General features: G+C 37.6%; 1 protein-coding gene across 2 annotated transcripts in view; it reads right to left on the minus strand.

Annotated features, from left to right (window-relative positions):
* Positions 1-26,162, minus strand: part of PRDM5 (PR/SET domain 5) — a 138,219-nt gene that overhangs the window by 67,062 nt on the left and 44,995 nt on the right. The window contains exons 8-13 of one of the 2 annotated variants that reach the window (XM_078852475.1): positions 23,816-23,895; positions 19,114-19,198; positions 17,696-17,853; positions 10,875-10,968; positions 1,488-1,648; positions 1,130-1,207 (exon numbers count right to left, since the gene is read on the minus strand). In XM_078852475.1, coding sequence (XP_078708601.1) covers positions 1,130-1,207; positions 1,488-1,648; positions 10,875-10,968; positions 17,696-17,853; positions 19,114-19,198; positions 23,816-23,895 — 656 coding nt within the window. The remainder of the gene's footprint in view (positions 1-1,129; positions 1,208-1,487; positions 1,649-10,874; positions 10,969-17,695; positions 17,854-19,113; positions 19,199-23,815; positions 23,896-26,162) is intronic. The other variant, XM_078852476.1, reaches the window with a different exon arrangement.

The following is a 26,162-nucleotide window of genomic DNA, read 5'->3' on the forward strand; positions in this document are numbered from 1 at the left end:
GCCCAGGCTCTGAGGTGGGCTGAAGGCTGTGTGCTAACACATACACAAGCACTGACTATAAGACAACATAAGGACAGAGTGGCAACAAACTTTAAATTCCCTTTTGTAATTAGTTTGTATAAGCATCCTCAATGCTAAACTCACTAGCATGATAATTAGGGTCCTACCGAACTCACAGACATGAAAAACACGTCACAGACCGTGAAATCTCGTCTCTCGCCTGTGAAATCTGGTCTTTTGTGTGCTTCTACCCTATAGCATACAGATTTCATGGGAGAGACCAGCGTTTCTCCAATTGCGGGTCCTGACCCAAAAGGGAGTTGCGGGGGGGGGGGGGGTGTCACAAGGTTATTTTAGGGGCGTTGTGGAATTGCCACCCTTACTTCTGTGCTGCCTTTAGTGCTGGGGAGCTGGAGAGCGGCAGCTGCTGACTGAGACCCCAGCTCTGCAGGCAGCAGCGCAGAAGTAAGGGTGGCCATACCATACCCTGCCCTCTTTCTTCTGGGATGCTGCTGGTGGTGACTCTGCCTTCAGAGCTGGGCTCCCAGCCAGCCGCTCTCCAGCTGCCCAGCTCTGAAGGCAGCACCGCTGCCAGCAGCAGCGCAGAAGAAAAGGTAGCAGTACCGCGACCTCCCCCTACAATAACCTTGTGACAGCCTCCTCCTCAACTCCTTTTTAGGTCAGGACCCCGACAGTTACAACACCGTGAAATTTCAGATTTAAATAGCTGAAATCATGAAATTTACTATTTTAAAAATCCTATGACGGTGAAATTGACCACAATGAACTGTGAATTTGGTAGGAACCTAATTATAATGTAAATAATCAGTGCTTCACATAGTCTCACGGTTAAATTGCTGTACATAAATACCACAATTACACTTGGTTTTGCTGTTAATCCATAAAACAAAGTTATAAAGGTTTGTGTTTTATGCATACATATACACAAGCGTGTGGGTGCCAATTCAAACTGTAAAGTTAAGAACACATACACAATGTTTTTTAGCAGATTCTCTCCTATTCTATATTTGGTGGCAGCACTGGAGACCATTTATTACGGCTGGTCATTTTGTTCAGTTATTTTCTCCACATTCACTCCTATTAACATCTACTTAAGTTGACACCTTACCTCTGGCCAGGAAGGTGAGCAAGTGGCCTCTTCTAAAGCTGACACCAATGCCGCTCTATGGACTGGTAGATAGGAGTGCTGTAAGAGCAGTGCAACAAGTCACCTCTGCAACACACCCAATGCTGGAGTGTTTAGAAAGGACTTTTACCTATGAACCTTCTAGACTCTGGATGCCACCAGCAACCCCAGTATTGAAATAAGCAAACATTATGTTTGTTCTCGTTAACAATAATGGATAACTTTTTACTGAAAAAAAAACACCATACAGGAACATTGAGGGATATTTTGTTTAGTCACAGTCTTGAGGGTAAACAAACAAGGAAATGAATGAAAATTCAGTGGAGTTGATTATACTCACTTTTTTATGACTCTTAAGCACTGAAGGTGTAACAAAGGCTTTGTCACACAGATCACATTTATATTTCTTATGTCCATCATGCACAACTTGGATGTGAACATTTAACGTGTCCTTCCTTTTGAAGGTAGCATCACAGTGATCACACTTGAAGGTCCTCTCACCTTATAAAATAGAAAAGCAAGGTATAAACACACCAGCTAACGTCAGGAATCATGTTAACTCTCTAATCCCTTGAGAAAGGGAACACGGTGCACAAATCTGCCACATGGAGGAAGTTGTACTGACATATGTCCCTGGAAACTGAAAGAACACCATATCCAATATAAATTTTTATTTAAGAAAGCAGAATGTAATCACCCAAATAATTTAGCCAGGAAGTTGGGATTAACCTCTCTACCCTTGCCGAAAGTGAATGATTTTGAATAACAACACATGGTCAGGACCAGGTTTATATCTAATCTGAAAAGCAGCATGCCCAACACCGTAAGTCTCTAGCTATTATGGTCGCAAAGAAAAATTTCAAAATGTTAAGTTATATAACTGATGCAGAGACGCCTGCTTGAGTTAGCACAGAATCCCTAACAATAGCTTTGAGATCAGAACAGCCTCATTCATTTCCATGAATGCTAACTCAGATACCAGTGATGATATTTTAATTGTCATCAAAGCGAATAAAATAAAGGAGAGGAAGTATCATATTATGAAAATCTACACAGAATTTTTGATAAAAAAAATCCAAGAAGGTGAAACTGGAGATAAACAATTACAAAATCTTACTGTTCTTATTACCTTAAATATAGAAGTGAATTTCAGTCTCCTGCTGAGTATATTACTATGTATTGAGCTATAAAATGAAATTCATTCAGAAACCCATCATACTTAAAACATCTATACGCCCACAAAATCTTGGTAAAAACAGGAAATCAAGGTGCATCTGTCCTGAAGTAACTTCCATGCATTTGCATAAAAAACAAAGAACAGTCAAAGTGAAAAGGAAGTCAAAGGAAGTCATCATCCCCTGGAACTCCTACTTCCCAATCCAGTTTTTTGATCTGCAGGCTCCTGAACCCTGGCAAGGATACTTTCTCAATACCACTTATTAGACAATACAGCTATCTCAGTTCCACTGGGTTCAGTTTTCCTTGTGCATTCTGGGCTAAGTCCAAAGGCCAATGAATGGAAAGTCTCCCATTTACTTCAATGGCCTTTGGGTAAAGACCACTCTGATAGTACATGCCAATGGTGCTGAAATACTCATTTCCTTATTGCATAACTTTACTTTTATGACACCATATTAACCCACCTCTCCACTGACATTGCTATTTAAAGACGTAACTATTATAAATTAAACATTTCCTTTTTCCATTAGCAACAGCCCTCCCTCATAACAGACTCTACTTGTCATGGAAGTAGATCTTGTACCCATTCTCTTCTGGTAAGCAGCATTATCCAACCCAGAGAGCCAATAAAGATTAAAACTTCTTTTAATGGTTCAGCAAGTACACTTGGGCATCCTTCAACCTACAGAACCTCATTTTCTCTTTCCAATAACATCAATCGTTAAAAATGTATTCACTTTGCAGTTGGGAGCAAAAGCAGCATCGTCTGAGGCAAATGAAGACAAGATCTTACACCAAAACTGCACCAAAATATTGAATGAAATTCTTCATTCTCTACCTTTAAAACTCGTGGCCTGATGTCTCTTTTGGAATCCCTTTCTTTAGTAACATCAACCTGTGTTACGTGCAAGTAAAGTCAATTAACATTCTGATTAAAGTAATTTGCAAGCTCTTACTGCTTCATTAAAGAAAAAATACTGAAAACATTTAAATGTAATCACTACAATCAGCTTCAGTTCTGTATTTCCACAATGTTATAACAATTCTAACAAATACAATTCCATTTTAAAAATGTTTTAATGTTCTTTTAAGGTTCTAAAGTGAAGCACCCAAAAGTTAGAAATGCCAAAACTGAGGCTGTAGACACAAACTTAACTCTGTCCCCTTGTGTGCACACTTTATGATATAGTCAAGTCTTTAATTGCATAGACTATATACTATTTTTTTTCCAAAATACATTAATGGATCCTGTAAGGTGCTATGTACTCACCTCAATCCAGTAAAGCACTTAAGCACACAGAAGTCAATGGGTCTACTAACAAGCTTAAAGTTAAGCACATATTTTTAAGTGTTATGCAGGGTAAGAGCCAGAATGTACAAGATGGATAGCGCTCAGTGAACAAAGAAGCTATTCAATAATTTTTTCTAAGCCTCATTATTCAGTGTGTGGCCCCATACTTCATTAACTGCATGCCATCCAAACAGTGTACTGAATAGGGAATTTTTCCCTTTTTTTATAGACTTTTTTCTACTTTATTAATCAATTTATCCTCACAACACACCTTCATTAATCATGGAAGACACAGGAAAACTTTCCTAACCAACATACTCCTGCACCAAAGCAATAGAACATTGGTAGACAGTTATGGAGGAGATTTTCAAAAGCCCCTACAGGACTTAGGAGCACTAGTATATCTGATTTTCAAATCGGACTTATGCACCTAAATCCCTTAGGTACATTTGAAAATCTCCTACTAAATATTTGCATTACAAAATCCACTGTGCATAGTATATTTTTTTTACAGTACACAAAGTATTACACCTCATTACTTTGATAAATCACGAACAATTTTCACTAGACTACTGTAAAGCAGGTCTGCAGGCTAGGAACTCTCTCTGAGCCAAATTTCTTCCACCTACTACTTATGCTCTAGAGCTATTAAAAAAAAAGTAATTTCATACATACAAAATGGGGAAAGTATTTCCATTCTCTATTTTCAAGTCAATAGACGTTGGCTCTGTTGGATTGAGGGGAAGTCAACTTTAAAATTAAAAACAAACATACTAATCAGGATTTTCTGCCTTTAGTCCAGAAAAAGCTAGAGAATAAAAGTGAAAATGCATCTTACTTTCTTGTGACAGTGCACAGGGAGGGGAGTGTTTCTCACACAGCTAGAACCCAAACTACACAGAGCTTTACCATGCAAAATCTGTACCTATAATTGCATCCAAAAGCAAAACAGGAAAGCAATGGAGCACTGGTATAATATACCCAAAAATATCTTTCCCCAAGATGTACTGATCATGTTGAATGGCTTACATGGGACTCACGCCTCATGGGCTTTGCTCTCCCCATTGCTGTGCTCTCCTTCTGGTACAGATTATAAGGAGCATAGGCCTCATCTTGTTTTTTGGAGAGAAGCATTCCCCAACTTTCACTCCTACAAATTCTGCTGCTGGACACAGTAGCAAGAGCTTTTTAATTTTTTATTATTATTATTAGGTTTTTGCAAGTGTAGTTGTCTACTCTGGAAAGTGAGTATGTAAAAATCATGTCTTCTTGCTCAGTGGATCTTCCTACATATGTATGTATGTATGTATGTATGTATGTATGTAGAGTACTACCTGCTTACTTTAGCAACCAAAGTAAGTGTTCACTGACTTTAATTCTCGTTGGCTCTGAGGAGCATAGCATGGGTTATATTCCTTTTCATGTATTATCAACAGAATCATTACTAAATTCTATAAATTACATTGGTGTTGAAGTCAGAAGGGTTGCACAAGTGTTAGTGAGAGCATAATTTACAGGGTGAATAAAAATCAATGAGTTTAAAAAAAAAATAAAAAAATTGGATGTTTTTTATTTAAACTGGATTTTTTTGATAAAATGCTTTTTGAGGAAAAAGCCTATCTAAAGATAGTTTTCATTAAGATACATTATAACTCAAAGATCTCTCATCATGGGATAGGGATTATAAATTCTAATTCTATAGTATGAGACAATATAGTAATGTAATGTTTAAGAAAAGTTTTATAAATGAGATCCCATGGGGCCTCCAGGGGCTTCTATACAGATTATTTAGATTAATCTTTCTATCTACTCAATGAGACTCAGTGCTCAGTCTACAAGATACCATCAGAGATGCTTAGTTTTGCAGTTCTCAAACTGTGGATTTGTCTCTCCAGAGAGAACATGCTTGTTAATGGCAAAAATGTTTTAAAATAAATAAATAAATAAATAATATATAGAGGTGAGAAATAACAGACCTCAACCCTACTGTCCCTCTGCAAATTTGTGCACACAAAGTCAATCCCTTACCTCTCTCTAAAAGTGCAAAGTTTCAAAAAGTTCAATGAATAGAAGACTGTGGGGGATCTGGACAAGGAGGAGAAGTCTGGAGACAGGCAGTAAGAACAAAAATGAAACTGTTTGAGCAACATATCCCAGAAGTCTTGAGGTCTTTCTGAGTGTAGCCTTCATTGATTTGAGATCTACCATACCATTCTCTCACTAGAAAGGAAAACCTATAAGGGCAGCAGGCCATAAAAGAGACCCCATTTTGGAATATTTTAATGACATTCTTCTACCTGTGCGTAAGACAGGCATGTGTGCAAAATGCAAAGAGTGCAACAAAGAAATGCAAGGCCTGGATGCCCAAATGAAATATCATGAGAAGTGTTCCTTCTCAGGAGGAAGCTGCGTTGAAGATGATGAAAGGAACAGATCTGAACATGCAGGATCTTCAGGATGGTAAACTTTTTTATTTCATACTTGTTTCTTAAGGACTGCCTGTCTTCCTTCTGGACTATTCTTGAATTCTCATGTTTGAGCAAAAAATATAGTTGTTATTCTATGGTACTATCATTTTAGATGCAATTGTGATAAAAATAAATAGCTGAAACAGGCACATCTCCCTTTTACAATTTCATTTTTAAAGTAGTACTGACTGTCAGTGAATGCAATGAGTAATACTAAATGAGCAGTATGGTAATAATACTGCATTGACTTATTTTGTTTAGGAGAATCCATCTTCAACATACAGGATTCTGAAAACTATCCACCTTCAAGATCACTATAATTTTCTATAGTTTCAGAGTTATCTGCTAATGATAGCGTTTCAGTCATATCATGTCTGTCACATAGCCACAGTATATCACCTGTAGCAAAAAGAAAAAAAAAATCTCCATCATCCAAGAACAACCTTGGATAACTTTGTGATAAGAACCAGCAGATTACAAAAAGAGGTAACTGATGAAAAAATTGCCCAGTTCATTTATGCAACAAACTCTCCTTTCCATATGATTGAGAACCCACACTTCATTAACATGGTTCAGTCATTAAGACCAGGATACAGTCCACCCAACAGAGCAGACGTCGCAGGCAAATTGCTGGATAAAGTCTATGAAAGAGAAATTGAGCAGTGTGCAAAAGGTCTAGAGGGCAAAATTGTTAACCTGAATCTTGATGGGTGGAGCAATGTCCACAATGATCCTATTGTATGTGGTTGTGTGACAACAGAATAAGGGAATGTTTTCCTTACAGAAACAATTGATACATCAGGAAACGCACACTCGGCAAAATACTTACAAGAAGTAGCAGTAAAAGCTATAACAAACTGTGAAAAAAATTCAAATGTCTAACACACAGCTTGGTCCATGTATCCAAGATGTAAGAAGAAATTATTTAGAAGAGAGTCACAAGCTAACAACATATGGTTGCTGTGCTCATTTGATGCACCTCCTGGCCAAAGACTTCAGTGTTCCAGAAATAAAGGCTAATGTTGTTTGAAAGTGCAAAATACTTCTGTAACAACCACTTTGCAGCAGCTGCTCTGAAAAAAAAATGGGAGGAACCAAGCTAACTCTCCTACAAGACATGCGATGGACTGCAGTAGTGGACTGTTTTGAGCACTATATCAAGAACTGGCCTAATCTGATGAACAAAATTGTGAAAAAAGTTGTTTGTGAATAAAATCATGAAAAAATAGATGCCACTGTCACAGCCAAAGTTCTCAACAGTGGGCTTAAGAGAAATGTTGAACACATGCTGAGTACCCTGAAGACTACTTCTGTAGCCTTGAACAAAATGCAGGGAAATAGCCTTTTTGTTACTGACGCTGTTGAAATTTGGAAGGAACTGAGTGAGATCTTAAAAAGAGAAATATGCAATGACAGAGTTAAATTACAAGCATTAAAATAACGAATGGGACAAGCACGATCTCCAGCTTATTTTCTTGCAAATATTCTCAATACTCGAGACCAGGGTCAAACCTTAACTGCTGAAGAAGAGGAGTTGGCTATGACATGGACATCCAGCAATCATCCCTCCATAATGCCAACTATAATAAACTTCAGAGCTCAGGGTGAACCTTGAGAAATATATGTTTGCTGATGATGTTTTAAAGAAAGTCACACTAGTGAACTGGTGGAAGTCACTTAAGCACTTGGATTCAGAGACTGTTGAAGTGATACTCTCTCTTTTAACAGCAGTAGCTTCTTCTGCCGGTGTAGAAAGAATATTTTCTTCCTTTGGACGAATTCATTTCAAACTGAGAAATCGTTTGGGACCTGAAAAAGCAGGAAAGCTTGTTTCTCTTTTCCAGATTATGAACAAACAGGAAAGTGAAGGTGAAGACAACTGAGTTAGCTGCAGAAGCCAATATTTTAAGTTTCTCATGTTGACCTGGCTGACATAGTCAACTTTTAATTTTTTTTAATATTTTATTTAACTGTTTTAGTTAAAAACAATTTTAACAAAAACAAACCTGATTTTAAAAAACTTGAATGTTTAACTAAATTAAAAAATTCATATGCTTGTTTTGTTAAAATATTATATGTTTGCTTTGAAGAAAAAAAATCCAGACTACTTAACGTTGTTGTTTTAGTTAAATAAAAGAATTTAAATGTCTGTCTGGTGATGTTCTCCTCCTAATACAGCATGGCAAGAAAAATTGTCCAAATATTAATGATTAACCTGTTGAATTGGAGATAGTTCACCTCCCAATGACTTCATAAATATCTGCTTCAATTACCTTTTGGTAAATGAAACAAACAAACAATCATACATTTTCTGATATAGCTGTAAAACCTAACCTGAAAAGTTTTCAAAATAAATCACTTAAAAAATGTATAGTGTGTACCTTCTAAAAATGAAACCTACATCTATCTCTGAGTTGTGAAGAATATGTATTAAGGTTATAACAACCAACAAGAATGCACTTTTATGTAGAAATCCATGATTAAAATCGAGTCTTCCCCTGACTAGTGATTTAAATCATGATTTAAATCAATTTGATTTAAATCAAATCCACCCTGATAATTTAGCATGCAGGACCTAGTCATCTTGCAGGGATATGCAAGAATAGGGATGAACTCAGCTTTACTTTTAGATCCCAGATTGAATTTGCAGAGTTGGCAGTTGGGGAAAGGGGGAAGTCTTTTACCTCTAAACTAAACACATTTGATCTGGAATCTTGAAAGACCGAAAAAAAAATAAATCAAACTTCATGATACCATTTTTCATAGATCCACTTTTCAGAGTGGAATCGCACTTTCAGGCATTCTTTTATTAAATATATTTATTTTTGTGCTAATATAACATTATTTTAAAAAGGTTTAAGTATGATAGATACCGCTGCCTGCAGAGTACCCCACTTTTAAAGTAACAACACTGTATATAATTTACATACTGATTTCAGATGGAATTTATGAGGGAGGTTAAGCCTGAATTCTGAGTTTTCCATGCTTTCCTGGAATTTACTGCTCAGTGGTGAAGAAGTTTCCCACACAATTCCTTCCCGATGACACCGCGTTGTCGAACTGGACTAGCATTAGTAGGATTTTCTTTTGTTTTATTCTTTCCTCGGAAGCAGCTCATATAGTTCAATGCTGCAAGAGGGACCACTAGTCTGCTCTAGTATGACAATGCCTATGATTCTCAGTTATTTTTGAGTTATTAAATAAATGGCAGGCTCATGATCATGACCATAACTATAGTCAATCTCAGGATGAGGTCAGAAGGGGTGGAGTTTTAATGTTCTTTACCTGGAACACAAGCACTGCTCTTACAACAGCAGGGACCCTTGTTTTAACCACTATCTTGTATTTAAACTATTTCTTACTCAGTACAGGATAGTGATGACTTTCACTTTGCTAAGGGTCTGTCTGCACTTCTGTTATACGGAACTATACACGAAGAGGGGAGGTTGTAACAACTGTAAAAAGTTTGCTTTATGCTTTTTTATATATTCTATATAGTTCGTGTTGGTCCTGAGGCCAGGAGTTGGAAATTTTTTTAAAAATAAAATTGGCACAAAAGTGTGTTTTATCCCCTCCCTCCCCCCGAAGATGTTTAAAGCACAAAACAAAAAGAATTTTTGAGCTCTGGGAATTTGAAAGAACAAAAAAAAGATATATTTTAAATAGAGATTCGCAAGAGCCTGTAACTCAATGTGCACTTCTACTTTGGGATATTTTGGAGGTGAAGGGGGACAAAGCCTACTGAAGTCAATGGAAAACAATTATTTCAATGGGCTTTAGATTAGTCCCTAAATTAGTGTTTAAAAAAGGGGTTTCTATGCAGTGGAGTATATATACACATTGAATAAGGATTTTTAGCACTCTGGCTAAGGTTATCAGGAGACCAAGATTCTACAAACTTAAGTACTCACTGAAAAAATAGATCCGAGCAGCTCTGAAAGCCTTAAAAAAAAAAAAAAAAAAAAGTTCCAAGAATTTCTTTAATGCATATTCACTTAGCACAAAACACTGGTATATTAAATTGCAGTAAATAAAAGTTTGCCCCCCAAAATAGTGCTGTTTTCAAAGCTACAGTGATCTTAGTAAAATAATGAGAAATTTCCATATACTTTTATAAAGGTATGTTTAATTAATTCATTTAACAAAATATAAAAGAAATAAAGACTCTCACAAGTGACTAACTCCTGTCTTCTGCTGAAGAGGTAAAGAGGGCACCTCTACCCCAAAACCTCAAAGCAAGGCAAAGTCTCTTAATGATTGAGATGACTAGATACATATCCAAGAGGACTAAAGGAGACACAGTGACTTGTCCAGTCTGCTAGCATTTATGCTGCTGACAGAAAGATTTGGTTTGTGGCTCAGGGTCTGGACTGGGACTTCGGAGCTATAGCATGGGTTCTCAATTCTGACACAGACTTTGTGTGTGACCTTGAGCAAGTCATTCAGTTCTCGGGGTTTCAGTTCCACATCTATAAATGGGCATAATACTACAACTTAATCTGGAACATGCAGGAGTCCTTTGTCAAAGGACTTCGGAACAACACTGGATTATCTGTAGCCTCCATGTTGTGCAGCAAGAGGAGTCAACGATAAACTTTCAGACTTTACTGAATTTCCTGGCTCTTGTGGATTGAATTTTTATAATAATAATTGAACACAATTTAGTGTATTTGGGAGCAAGACTGAACGAGAATGTACTTTAATTTTGTACTGTGTAACAATGCATTTCCTCCCACAAGTCAGTGATGTGAACTGATGAAGCCCTTTGCCTCTCTGAATTAACACTTACTGTTATGTATTAGTAGGTGTCTCTGCAGAGAGAATGGGGTGCGGAACAAAGCCTTGCATTCCTCACACTGGAATGGTCTCTCTTCAGAGTGGGTCTGCAGACGAAAGAGAATGAGTCAGGGGGAAGGATCAGGGAAATCAATTAGGTGTTATTACAATAATTGTAGCTGGCAGGCTGAGTTCAGAAGGGACATCATGGTAGTTCCGCATACTAGGTGACAAAGGATTCAAATAACCATCATGCTTCATTTAAGTGGAACTTTGCAAGACAACTTGGCAACTATTAAATAGGTGTACATCACAAATCCTTGGAATTCTGTTACGTAAAAGGTGTGTGTGTGTCTGTGTCAGTCTGTACACATACAGAGAATATCTATATTTTGAAAGAAAGCTATAAGCTAGAATTTGACGTTTCACCAAATAATATATAACGTCATCAAAATTAAGTGCACCCTCAAAAGCACATTTTCTCAGTTAATTACAGTCTACTCGTAGCCCACTGCTGATCTGCCTATTCTCAAGACACCAATTTAAAATTTAGCAAAATAAAATCTCTCAAATCTAGAACCTATCCCCTATCCCACTGTCTCAGCTTCATTTGCTAATTTGAAACAGAAGACAGAAGTATTGTACTGAGAGCCTTGCTTACCTCAGTAAAAATTCACCATAGCTGAAATAGCCTCCTCAAAGTCATAAACAAGACAGAAAGCTAAGCTTGGCTGAATCTTGTAAACAAACTTCACAGCTGCTGATGCTGATCTCTGGAGCTTGTGAAAGAATCAGCTTTTATCCTACATCTGTAAATTTCAAATCACTTCCTCTGGTTTTTTATTGTAATGAAGTACTATCCCACTATTGCCAGTAAATGAAGCTGTACAATATGTTATCTAACCAAATTGCCTATAATTTTCTGATAAAGGGAAGTTTTAAAGAATCCGCTTCTAAATACTGCATTTAGCTCACAAGGATCTTAATTGAAAGCTATTGTGCCCCAAGGGAAAGGGGAGTGACTGGAAGTGTTTTATCACACACACGGATTATGGTTTATAAAATTATGTTCATTAAACAGTGAATTTCATAGCCTGAGGGTAAACATGAATATGGTACATAAATGCACACTCTATATTCTCCTCGTGGCAGGGAAATCCCTAATGTCATAGGACATTCATAGCTACTCCACAAACAGGGTGGGAGAGTGGTGGAAAGAGGGGCAGTGAAATTATTTACGTGCAGCCTGTAGCCCTTTTGGGTCACATACTCACATTCATTTTTAACCCAAATGTCCTTTCTCATGGCTAGCAATACCAAGATGTTACAGTATACTAATAGCCATCTGTAGTGGATTGCAAAAACCACAGCCAGAACAATGATCAGATAAATAAATCAGCACAGGACTCTTTCATTCATAGATACTTATTCTTTCAAACATTCCTTTGTTTGTTATTAAAGAACAAAGCCTTGCTACTTTATACCTTTTTATTGGTGTATGTCCACAAGAGAGAGGGGGGGACCTTTAAGAAGGTGCCTTGAGACTGCATGGCTCAGACAGTGCAATGACTGAAAATGGGATAGAGAAGCTTTCACCTCAGTCTGTAGCTCAAATCCAGCCGGAGTCACATATAGCAGAAAGGCCACTGAATGACCCTCAAATGGCTATGTAAAATAAATTGATCATTTCAGTCTGGTTCTTAGTGGTTCACATCATAATTAGCATTAGTTGATATCCTTAGTGACATTCTCAACAGCGAGGCCAAGGATTGACTGGACGTGAAGAGACTGAACTACCTTCTCACCTCAATAGGTGGTTCCTCCAGAACAGGGTTGAGACATATTGATGAGACACTGTGGGGAAGCTTGCAGTGCTGCTGTCTGTGCTGTACCTGTTCTGTGGATAAATAGAAGGGTTCAGTCTCCAGGGCTGTCAATCTGGCACTTTTCACGAGCGCAAAAGTCACTTCCTTTTATTCAAAACACCCTACTCTACAATGCTTTTCTGTTTGTTAGTTCTATGGGTGCAGGACCCATCCACTGTCACTTAAAAGCCCTTCGCAGCTTCTCTCAGATATGGCCTTTTAGCTACAATATAGGAGTCCAACTGTATTTCTAAAGCTCATAATTGAGACAAAAACCTAAATGTGTAATAGATGCGAAAGTGCACCTTGAGATGAATGCATCATTGTCATCATCGCACACTTCTCACAATCACAAGTTACTTGCTCACACCATGCGTTCTTTGGGTTTGCTAGAAATGCACATGGGTTCTAGAGTAGGAGACTCCAAATTGGAAAACTGGCCTAGTATTTTTGATGTGCTCACATGAAATTTGAAGGTTCAACTAATAACGCTTTAGCTGCTATTACAAAATTATATCTAACTGTATAATAAATATATAAAATACTGTATAATAGTACACACACACACACACAGAGTATATTGTATACACCAACTTTTGTATTTTAAAAAATACGATTAATATACATGCAGTAGCAAAAACACTGAGCAGGATTTAATCATACAAGTGTAGACTATCACATATCCAATCCCCCCGCCACACACACACACACACACACACCCAGGTGATGCCCCTAATTTGAATGTAATAGAACAGATTGCAGCTGCTTTCATATGCAGCTGACCTCCACTGGGAGCAAGCTGAAGCAGCAAGCACCAAGGCCTGTAGTTTCTGCAGTTAAAAAGGAGGGTGCCCATTATCCTTATAGAACTCCTTGGGCTGCATTTACCAGTTTAGGCTCTGAGTCAGCAAGGAACTTAAGCAACTGCCTAATACTAACAATGTGAGTAGTCTCTGACTTCAGTAGGACTATTCACACACTTAAATAAAAGCTAAATATATAGCAGTTTTCATCCATAGACCGCACAGTGCTTCACAGTTATTAACGTACTTATCCTCAAAATACCCTTGCAAGGTAGGAAAGTATTATCATCCTCATTTTTAGAGATGGAAAACTGAAGCACACTCAGACTGAGTGACTTGCACAAAAGGTCGGTGGCAAAGCACGACACTGAGCATGGGTCTTCCAAGTCCTAGGCTAGAACCCGATCCACAGGCTTGAGTACATTGCTGAATCAGGGCCTTGGAAAAGTATCTAATCCACTCAGTTGTTATCCAAAGCTCTTTTCTACAAAGTCAGTGGCAAACTGAGCCTTGAAATATGTTGAAAATTTGGATACAGGACTGAACCCAGGTTTTTGGAAAGCGTATCAGCATAGAAAAGGTCTATCTACACTGGGAATATTTGTAAGCATTTTACTGCATTAGTGCAGCTCACACAGTAATGTAAATAGAGGAAGGTGCAACACAGGCAGAGATGCTTGAAAATAATTTTCCTCATTTGAATTTTATCCTTATTACATTCCAGTGTTATACATTCCAGTGTTTTGCATGGCATGGAAATGCATATACTACAGACTTGATTCATTCAGAATCTGGGCCGGCACAGGGCACCTTGTGTTGGAAAGTCTGCACAGAGGGAGGATGTGGCACCCAAGACACCCACAACTCTTATTCCTACAGGGGGGTTGCAGCTAGCCACTGGAATTCTAAAAAGGCTTGGCATCTGTTCTGGAGGATGATGAGACCAAGGCAGCTGGGAAGGGGCTGCTATGCAACATTCCCTAGGAAGCTTTAACTAGCATGGGTCTTGTAGAATTCTATTCTCAACCTCAACATACAGCTGCTTATTCTAGTAGAACCCCCCATGGTAGTGCCATCAATGCAACTGTCTATCTTTTCTTGAGTGAATACCCCTTGATTAGCTCTAGGCCCTTCTGCACCTTGTGTCTGCTGAGTTCGTCAAGGATCTTCACTTTCTCTTCCCTGACAACATCTGCGACATGTAGTCAACAGGCAATGAAAGGGTGGGGGAAACAAAGCCAGATACTTCTGCGTACAAAAATAATTTGTACTATATGCCCACTTTCATCAGGTCTGATCTTCCATCACGAAAGGTAACAGGGTTTCTCTCCAGCACAATTCCAACACTGCTCACCTCCACTAAATACTACTGCTCTCCTCTTCCACAGCAAGGAACTGTGCATATCAAGTGCCTATTTAATTCTGTAGACTGGGCTTTTCAGAGGAGCCTAAGGGTACATCTATACTTCAAAAAACAACCCCGTCCCTGTCTTCCCACAACAAAAAGAAACAACATACAAGCAGGCCTCATAGCCGTGGGTCAACTGACTCAGACTCACAGGGCTTGAATCACAGAGCTAAATAGCAGTGTAGACATTTGAGCTCGGAATTGAGTCCAGACTCCAAAACCCTCCCCCTTCATTGGGTTTCAGAGTCCGGGATCCAGCCCAAGCCTGAATGTCAACATTGCTATTTCTAGCTCCCAGCGCAAGCCCGGGGCAGTTGACCAGGCTCTGAGATTCATTACCATGCAGTGGTTTTTTTTGCTGTGTAGACTTATCCCAAGTGAGTTAACTCCCATCTCCCACTGAAATTCCATGAGAGCTGGGCACCTAATTCTCTTCAGCTTCTTTGAAAAGCCCAGTCTTAACCTGCACAGTGGGCAGCACTCCTCAGAACCTGAGCCATGTTTAAAAGTACTACTTTATTCTGACACTTCCACACAACACCAACTTAGGTATCCTCTAAACATTAATCAAACAAACAAACAAAAAAACCTTCATCCAAATGATACATATAAAATTCAAAGAGGGGAAAACACTTCCATCCTGTTTCTTATTATAAATGAAAGACTGCCATATAATGCTACATGCAGTGTAAAAGCCAAAAAGGTTTTTCAAATCTGACAATATATTTTCCATTACATGCTGTTTATTTGTCTGTTTTTTAACCATAGCACACACCATTCCTACTGCACATTTATAACCAAGCTGCTTCAGTACAGTAAAAGTATTCTGAAACTGGAAAAGCGCTGTCAGCCGATTTGGGTGCAAACATTTACTTTCACCCAAAGAAAATAAAACAGATACAGTATTCCCATAGGATTACACACACACACACACACACACCCCACCCCAATCAGGAGGATGTAGACTTAAACAAACAAAACCACAAACTTGATAAAAAAGCATAAATGAAATATGTGATGGAGTAGGATGGTATGAAGTTTTAAATTTCCATCTCATTGGGATAACTACATTGTCAACAAGTCACTGAGCCCTCTACCTCTTGTGAATAGTGCAGTCCTCTTAAATCATGGCCATACAAATAGACTAGCACCCCTTCTATCACATAGTTTGTGCCACGCTGTTTGTTCAACGTACACAGGGATTTATTGTGTTTTAAAGAAAGTAAGTTGCTTGGACTTGAAGAGGTTGACAGGACTTGTCGCTGTTGTGTCATTAAATGCACAGATTTTTTTTTTTGTTTTGTTTCTCTGTGCATTGTCTTTATCTAACGGGACTAAGACAGTCTCTGCATTACTAGCATACAGACTCAAAAAATAAGTATTATTGCAAAGTGTGGGAATAATTATGACAAAAACTAAACAAGATATTTACCAGATGATCAACTATAAAGTTTGCACATTTCTCTCAGTTAGCAGAATCTGTAATCTTCAGCAAATATATGATCCGATCCTGCAAGGTTTACTCAAAGAATCTTTACATGAGCAAAGCCACTGACTTTAAGTAAGGGTTGCAGTATGGGGCCAAAAGGATATGGTAGTTCATTCATTATTCTTGCTTGATTCTGAAGTTCTTATTCAGGCAAAACTCTCTATTGGACATCAGATCAAGGTTATCATAACAAAATGTGTAGATTTTCTTAGTGTTTAGATACAGAAGTAGCTGGCCAGATTAAGTATTTCAAGAATTTTCATAAAACTGTATCCACTTGGCAAGGTCTTGTTTTTTTATTGTTGTTTTTTTTAAAATGAAGTTACACATGCAAGTTATGATCATAATATACATGGCAGCTAGCTGTGTCTTTCAGCATGCTTGTGCATACGTTCTGTTTTGGGGGGGAGGGAGTCATCACTGTTTCATCCTGTAAGAGACATTATTATTACTTTCATATGATTTATGACTGAAAGTACAAGAGATGGTGCAAAGATCCTGTGCCAAATTCCCAGATGGCATATAACATGAGCCACACTGAAAACCTTATAAGTATAGGTATATCAGTTTCATCAAAGTGGAGGGGGGGAAGCACGGCGTTCCAAAGACTGGGCAGGAAATCAGCCAGATAATTTCTTTTTTTACAGTCTTGGAATTCTGAAGCAGCAGTCATGGGTAGCCTTGCCATTGAAAATGTAACGTAGGGTTAAAAGTAATGACAGGCATTACAGAAATTAGGACAGGCAGATTTGAGTTTAAATCAACAGAAATAGAGCATCCTTTCATGTGTACATTATTAGGGTAGTGTTTCTTCTGATGTTTCAGTAATGTATTATTTAACACTACCAAATGCAAATAATATATTGTTTGAAAGTATCTCCTGATAAGTACGATTAGGAATGACTGCAACAGCATTATTGCTCATTTTGTTCAAATATGATCATTCTTTTGTAAGCCAAAAACTAGAGACCTTTTAGATCAGATAAATATTTGACTTGATAACATATAAAAACAAACCAGAAGACTCAAAATAGGGATTTATTCAGTGCATTTAGCAGAAGAATCATTTCTGTGTGTTTGTATTTTACTGGAATTCATTTAGTATCTTGAGATCTTGGTTATAACAAAGAACACTAGAAAATACATTTTCCAATACTTTAATCTCATGTTTATAAGCATGCCAGAGCTTAATGATCAACCATTTAAAAGAAAAATAGCTGCATATCTGAGGCTGGCAGACCTGTAAACAACAACAGCAGAGTGCTTTACCTTCTTGTGATTCTTGTAAACATTTCTGTGGGCAAATCCCTTTCCACAAAGCTTGCATTTATAAGGTTTATCTTCACTGTGTATTATTTTGTGTGCAGTCACTTGATCAAGTCGTTTGAAGGACTTATTGCAAACCTCGCAGGTGTAGGGGCGTTTTTCTGCAGAAAATGAGTGGGGGACATTTAATCTCCTGTTTATACAGGGGGAGAAGATGAAAGGCAGAGACAGTCATCTCCTCAGAGAGATTTTTGCAATTAAGTCAACCCAATTAAGATTAAACCAATTAGAAAGACATCTAATGCTCTTTATGTTAGACAGTTAAGTCACTTCATAAAAGATGAGCTATGGTGTATCTCAAGAAATTGGCACATTCTTTGCAATAATCATTGCTAACACTAAATTCTGATTAATTAGCTTAAATCAAAAGAGAATGACTTCAAAGAGGAAAAGCCTGTTTCCAGATTACAAATGTGAAAGAGGGCATGACAGTTTAAATGTTTTAAAAGTTAATTAACAATATACATATCATATTAGTTTCGAAAACCAAAAGTTGCTATGCAAAAGCCTTTCTGCTTGAACTGGTGACTCAAACCCAAGCCCTGTAGTCTCACCCAAAAGCGTCAAAAATAAGCTAAAAGCCTCTGGACAAAGCTTATTTTAAAATAAATGTGATTGCAGTATGTTGAAACCAAGAAAGCAGATATGTTAAAAGGCTCCGCTGTTACAAAATCCTGTATGTTTAAACTTTAATGTATTTGACAGAACTAAGTTCGTGCCTCCATTGTGTTGGCTGATGTTTCTAATTACTGGATGAAAGATCTAGAAATGCCAGGTTTCAATGATCAAAAACGCTGGCAGTGTCAATTCATATAATGCTGCCAGACCTGCAGACATAAGATGCTGCCAGTCACGGTGACCTGCTCCACCAGCCACGAGGCAGGCTGATATGTTAATGTGTGGTCTACTGCATGGTGTGGAGTATAAACTGCTTTATTCTGACTAAGAGCTCTGTGCTCAAAATGCGAGTCCATTAGAGAATCTGAACGTCTCTCCTTTTATCACAGCCCTGCCTAGGTCATATCCCAGTTCTGCACCCCTTCCATTCAACCACTAGACACCTAAACCCCTACAGAAAGCAAACAGCAATGTTATTAGTTCCCCAACCCCCACAGCATTGCGCTCTCCCATCCCAGCTAGCCTGAAGGAGAAGCATGAAGAAGTTGCCAGGAGCAGGAGGTTGCACCATTAAATTTGGACCTTCCACTGGTGCAAAGAGAGTTAGCTGGCACCAGATTTACTTTAACTAGCTCCCAAACACTGCAGAATCCATCAGAACATCTATAAAAAAAATAACATACCGCAATATATCTCAAGGACCAATTCTGGTATACAAGAAAAACCACAGGGTTTTTTTTTACCTGAGTGAGTTATCATATGGCGTTTTAGCTGGTTAGCTGAAATAAATTTCTTGTCACATTCCTGACACTCAAAGATCTCATGAACCTGCAAAATGAGTGTTTAATGATAATTAAATATGTGTCTCAAACAAGATCACACATCTTAGATATACAGAACATCTCTAACAAACTGTAATTATTTCTTAGCTTGTAGCTATGTTAATACTCATGGATATATTGTGATTTCTTCCTTAATTATCCCATGCTGAACAACAGTGTCTCTCAAAAATCAAATCTTCATACTTCTGAACAAACATTTATAACTAAGACAACACACAGGAACTAAGATTATGTAAATATGTAATATCACATTAATTTTAAATCTCATCAATATGGAAACATGAAGCAAAAAATAAATAAATGTAGAATAACTTGCAAAAATATTTTCAGTTCATTTATTTCCAATAAGCACGGGCTTATAAATAACAAAAAGGGCTTGAAAGTTTGTCTCTCTCACCAACAGAAGTTGGTCCAATAAGAAATATTACCTCAACCACCATGTCTCTCTAACAACAAAATAACACACATCTAATAATTTTTAGAAAGCATAATAAATATGAAATGCTATTGGAGTCCACTGTAAATAAAAACATATTTCAACATTATCAAGAATATCAGATTACTAACATCATCATTGATTAACAAAATAAAAACAATCTAGATAAGGATAAAATGACTTAATCCACAATTAAAGAGCTAGCCTTCAACTACTGGATCATAAGATCCAGCTATCAAACACTAGCCTTCTTCTCCCTAAACTACATTAATAAATGCAAATGCATTCCATACTATGCACATAGCCCCAGAGGTCAAAACTTTCTAGAGAGTTCTAGCAAAGATATCAAATGTTCTCGTGCACCCAACAGGATGGATCTGTCCAAGCAATCATCTAGGGCCTGGACTTGATGCTGCACTAATGACTGAATTTTGAAGCAAATTAAATATTTTAAATTGTCTCAAGACCAGTTCTAATACTCCACAAGGCTTCCATGCCCTTCCATTTACGTACTATTCAATGTAAACAGGACAAAAGTCTTATTTCTCCAAAAAACCCTTATCCAAAATTACGTTATGCCCCTCAGTGGACATCATTTGTACGGAAAAATTCCCTGTTTATCCAGATAAATTCTATATTCCCTTCTCCCTATTGATTCATATGGTTTTACTGTATTTTTTCAGCTTCATTGGTTTTTCTTCTTCTGGGGTTGAAGTTCAGATCTGTATAATTCCACAGACCTGCCACCTCACAATATAGTAATTCCTCCCCAAATATTTCAGACACCTTATTTCAGGAGATGAGTGTTTTTCTTTAGAGTAGACTACTATTTAATGTACCAGAGTCCAGATTGCTCTTTAATTCCATGTAACGGTCTGATTTCAATTTATGAACTTCTATTACACACAATTTGCTTTTCGTCTAAAAAAGGAAATGGCGGTCTTAGTGGGTAATTAAACAGAGGGAAATATTTCTACACATAGGGAAAAAAAAGCCTTTTTTGCCTCTCCCTATATTAAGAATGACTTCACTCAGAAACAGTTTAATTATTTGGTTGCACACACAGCCCTACGATGGTAGATCAAGAGGGATTAAAAAGTCAGACACATTTTTAGAATTGTGATTATCTGACCAAGGTCTATGCACCCTCAACAAATCATATTTCCTCATTTTAAAAAGTGATACTATCAGAAATCTTCATTTGGCCTATTAAAAAAGGACAAAAGTTCTTTGAATAACTTTGCAGAGGTGAATCTGAGGTGTATTAACTTTGCAGGGTATAGTTCTAAAAAGGCTAGGCTTCTGTTAAACTTACTCACATTACTTCACTCCTGTTCCACTGGGATCAGTGAGACCACATGTGGAGGAAGGGTATTACTTACTGTGAGTTAGGGGATAAATAACCAACATGGATTTTCCTTTTTAAAGACAAGTATTACATTTGCCTTTCTCCAGTCCTCTGGGACCTCACCCATACTCCATGAGTTCTTCAGGATAATGGCTAAAGGTTCTGAGATTGTTTCGGCTAGTTCCTTAAGTACCCTCAGATGAATTTCATCAGGCCCTGCTAACCTGTTCACAAATAACTTATCTAAATATTCTTTAACCTGTTCTTTCCTTATTCTGACTTGTGTTCCTTCCCTCTTGCTGTTAATATTAATTATGTTAAGTATTTGGTCACCATTAACTTTTTTAGAGAAGATTGAAGCAAAATAGGCATTAAACATCTCAGCGTTCGTGATGTCATCTGTTATTAACTCTCCTTCCCCATTAACTAATTGACCTATATTTTCCTTCATCTTTCTCTTGCTCCTAATGTATTTATACAACCTCGTCTTATTGCCTTTTGTGTCCCTTGTGAGTTCCCTTGTACTTTAGCCTCTCATTTTATCCCTACATGTTTGCACTATTCCTTCACATTGGGATAGTTTGCTGTTGTGCCCTTAACATTGTCTCTTTGAGAAACTGCCAGTTCTCCTGAACTTCTTTTTTCCTTAGATTTTCTTCCCATAGGACCTTATCTTATCTTGTTAAAGTCTCTTTTTTCAAGTCCATTGTGCTTCTTCTGCAGCTCTCACTCCTTCCTTTACTTCAAATCATGAAACCTATCATGTCATGATCACTTTCACCTAAATTACTTTCTATATTCACAACCAATTCCTCCCTCAGAATCAAGTCTAAAATGGCTGTCTTCCTGATTACTTCCTCCACCTTCTGAAACAAGAAGCTGTCCCCAATACATTTCAAGAACTTATTATATATTTTGTGTTTTGGCGTATTACTTTAACTACCCAGACATCTATTGGAAAAGTCTCCCATAACTACCAGGTCTTGCATTTTGGATATTTCTGTTATTTGTTCTAGAAATGATTCATCTACCTCCTCCTGCTGATTTGGTAGTCTACAGGGGACCCCTGCCGTGACATGGCCCTGCTTTTTTCCCTTTTATCCTTACCCAGAGACTTTCAATGGTCTGCCTCTCGCCTCCTTCTGGTGTACATATTCTTGATGTATAATGCAACTCCTCCCCCTTTTTGTTCCCCCATCTCTCCTTCCTGAACAAGCTATACACCTCTTTACCAATACTCCAATCATGAGATTTATCCCACCCAGTCTCAGTGATGCCAATTAAGTCACAATTTATCTTATGGACTAATACTTCAGTTCTTCCTCTTTCTTCCCTATACGCCTTTCATTTGTGCACATACATCTAAGATGCTGGGCAAATTACCCTACTGTTTTCCGTCTTCTTGTTCCTATTGCCCTATTGTAATTTTCCACGTTTGACAAACTTGATGGTGGATCAGCGATAAATAGACATTCAATCAATCTGCCATTAGTGCCACAGGCAAAGCTTGTCAACGGATCGTTTGGCTGGCAGGATCTGCAGGAATTTATAACAACTGAGACAAAATAATGATCTTATCTATAAGCCTAACAATGATATGCCTACAAAAGTGGGACATTCCTGATTTGCAGCATCACATGGCTACCTTAGGTTTCAGCGTAGGAGCTGTGTTAGTCTGTATCCGCAAAAAGAAAAGGAGTACTTGTGGCACCTTTAAGACTAACAATTTATTTGAGCATAAACTATGTGAACTGTAGCTCACGAAAGCTTATGTTCTAATAAATTCGTTAGTCTCTAAGATGCCACAAGTACTCCTTTTCTTTTTATAGCTATCTTAATGTGCAATGGTTTGTGGGTACCATGCTAAAACAAAACAGGATGCATTTTGATTAGGTTTGAGAAGGCATGGTAGAATTGGTAAGTCTTTTTCAAGAAAAAGTACAGAAGAACATTAACGCTAGCAAGTAAAATCACAAAAAGCTAGTACAAGGGATTATCACTCCTCTTGCAACATCTTATTTTAATTGATACCATCTATATCTTCACTGGATTTAGGTTATAACTGGACATTATTAGAGACTTATAGTTAATCTGATAAACATTACAATGTAGGTTTTTGTAGAAACGGGCCCTCTAAAGTTCTGGTAATTTATCAAATTAATCTTGCTGGGTCTTCCTTTGGGTAGAATGGATTCCGAATCTCATATTCATAACCCTGTATTTCTATACTAACTCCATTATTTTCAGGATATTAACTCTTTCTGTACAGATTATTAAAGATCACATTATTTCAATGTATGCACAAAAATTATTATTATTTTTTGGTAAGTGGCACTTTTTATACTAACCAAATAACTCAAAAAGATTGCATACAACACCCTTAGGACTGTGATGTTATTTTCACAAAGGGTGGTAAGACAAAACTTGTTTGCATTTTTGCATAGGAAGAAAGATTCACAGATTTACTTTAATGGCTAAAATACACTTGGATTTACTTCCCTCCTTGTGAACTGCAGACAAAAAAAATAAAAAAATAAAAAGCAGACAATTTTGTTTTAGCTTGGTAATGTGAACATGACACACACATGAAATTTTATATTTGGTAAAAGATACATTAGAATGAAACCAGGATTTTTGGTTTGATCTACTGTGGATACAAAAATAAATACTCATACTCAAAGAAAAGGCACTGCTTTTGTAACCACAAAAAAGACTACCCAATAGTTTGTATTACAGCAGCTCTCAAGTGACTCATGCTCCCTGGCCTTACATCTTGGTGAAGTCAAAGCCTGCTGTGGGTCAGCTTTCATCTTACTGACCTTTCGATGCTCTTGAAGGTTTGTAGCTGAGGAACACTTCTTATTGCACACAGAGCACATCAACTTCTTCCTAGAATTTCCTAGGACAGAAACAAAATACATCTTAACAAGAAACATCTTAAAAAGGAAGTGCAAAGAAAGAAACCAAATGTTTCTACTGGGTGTGTGATTTTTCACAGGTCATTTGACTGACAGAAAATTTTACGTTTGTAACCCATCTTCATGGTATTGGGTTACAGGAGTTCTCTGTAGGTGTCCTATAAGCTATTTTTTCAATGGAATGTAAATCAAGAAAGGTTTCACTTTTTTTCTTCAAGAAGAAAAATGTGATAAAATTGAAATATCAATCTAATATCAATCTTCATGTCACAACTAAAAAACGTTGTTATTCAGAAGCCAAAACAATTATCATCCACAAAAACATCATGTCACAGGTTAAGCAGAATGTTTGGAATCAGTGAAACAATGAAAAATAATACTGAAGTCAACACCAAAACTTCCATTTTCTGTAATGACAGCCTGGCCTAAAAGTTGTAAGCATTCTACCCTGCTAGGTGTGCAGTAAGAAAGAGAATTCCATTAACACTTTCTTAACTTAGGGCATTTGTAATAGAACTGCATCATGAATACAAATCTAATCTATCATGCAAAACTATAAACCCAGTTAAAGATCAGCTACCAAATGTATTTCTCTTCCTTTTTCACAGTTCATTTAAAAAGTGACAGAGCATTTAATTAGGGTTGTCTATTAATTACCGCGGTTTCAAGTTCATGTTAGTACTGCACAGAGCTGTTGTAATGCAGGGCACAATTACTACAAACTTAGTTCTTTGTTTGTAACCAAAGGTCCATGTGACATATCTCCTGATATATATCCAAGAATTACACTACATTACACTAAAAAGAAAGGGATTATGCTAAACGGTAGGCAAAATGTTTCTTGGGTGTTTCTTGGAAGAGCAATGAAGCATAGATCAGAAATTAACACATCAGAAGGTTTCCAGCTCAAGATTTTTCCAGGCTTCAAGTGTCTGATCTTCTCTGCACTTGTCCTCCTGAAGACTGTACATTTTTTTAATTATTTATTTTTCCAATTTCCACATATTTTACAAATAATTAAATCAGCTTTTGTATTGGATCTCATCTTTATCCTCCCTAAACAGATCAGTTTAACAAGAATAATAAAGACCCACCCCCCATCCGCTTATTCATTCAAATATTTAAAATACATGAGTGGTTTGGGCCCCTATCCCATAAATTAAAAATTACAACATAAGCACAGACAAAGGACTGCCCATAAATATACCCCACCTCAATCCCAATAGCCTTAACAATGAGGTAATAAAGATGGGCTTTACAGTGTGCTCAGAAGGTTAACAAATCTGGACTCTCATCCCAAAAAAACAGAGGACGCCTCAGAGAATGCTCTGCCTGCCACTCCCTCTTGCTTATAGTGAGCGACCTCCAGTTTCAGCACCACTGCTGTTCTCAACTGTGGCAGTATATCACAGGGAGGGCCAATCTCTCAGGAAACCAGGTGTCACACCATTTAGGGCTTTATAAGTTAAAAATCGACATCTTGAATTCCTCCAACAATCTTACTCGAAGCTAGCATAGATCATGGGGCACTGGTCTGAGTCAATCTGATCTTGAGGCAACAAAGGCCTGGATAATTGTGTCAGTCTCACTCTTGCCTTGCCAGTGCTTAGGGATGGCATCTAACCTCTATTGCATTCAGGTCTTTATCAGTCACTGAACACAAGGAATTGGTGGATGAAATAAAAAGGGCTTGTTTCACTGACACTGATTTCAGAGACAAATGGCATTCTGTAAGCCAAATTCTAACCTACAGATGAGGGCACTAAAAGCTAATTATCCAAGAGTCAATTTATCTTTGGACCTTGAGGCAGACTATTCTCTTCTAAGAGCTGTGCCATGGTCTCCTCATAAGTTAGCATGATAAACTTTTTAGTGACTTCCATTGCTTATGTAGCAAGACTACAGACAGAAGCCTCTGTCAAAATGCAGGTGTGGTAATATGTTTAGATTATAGCCAAGTGGGGTCAAATTCCTTGAATCTGTATACTCAGTGAAGGCCACCAGGCTGCTGCTGAAGAGAATTAGGGATTCCAAGGTATGACACTTTGCTGGCAGAATGAGCCTTTTTCTCAGTGCCCACTAGGGCTGAAGGGCACAAAGCCATTTGTGGAGCATACACACGTTTACAAACTATTTTGCCTTATTGGCATTTTGTCCCATGCTTCTCTCCCCCACCACCATTGTATACTGTTTCCTTCCATGCCTCACCCTTTAGTTATATCTTTACTCTGTTTCCCTCATTGCCTTG

Source organism: Lepidochelys kempii, chromosome 4 (genome assembly GCF_965140285.1).
Source record: "Lepidochelys kempii isolate rLepKem1 chromosome 4, rLepKem1.hap1, whole genome shotgun sequence".
NCBI classification, from domain to species: Eukaryota; Metazoa; Chordata; order Testudines; family Cheloniidae; genus Lepidochelys; species Lepidochelys kempii.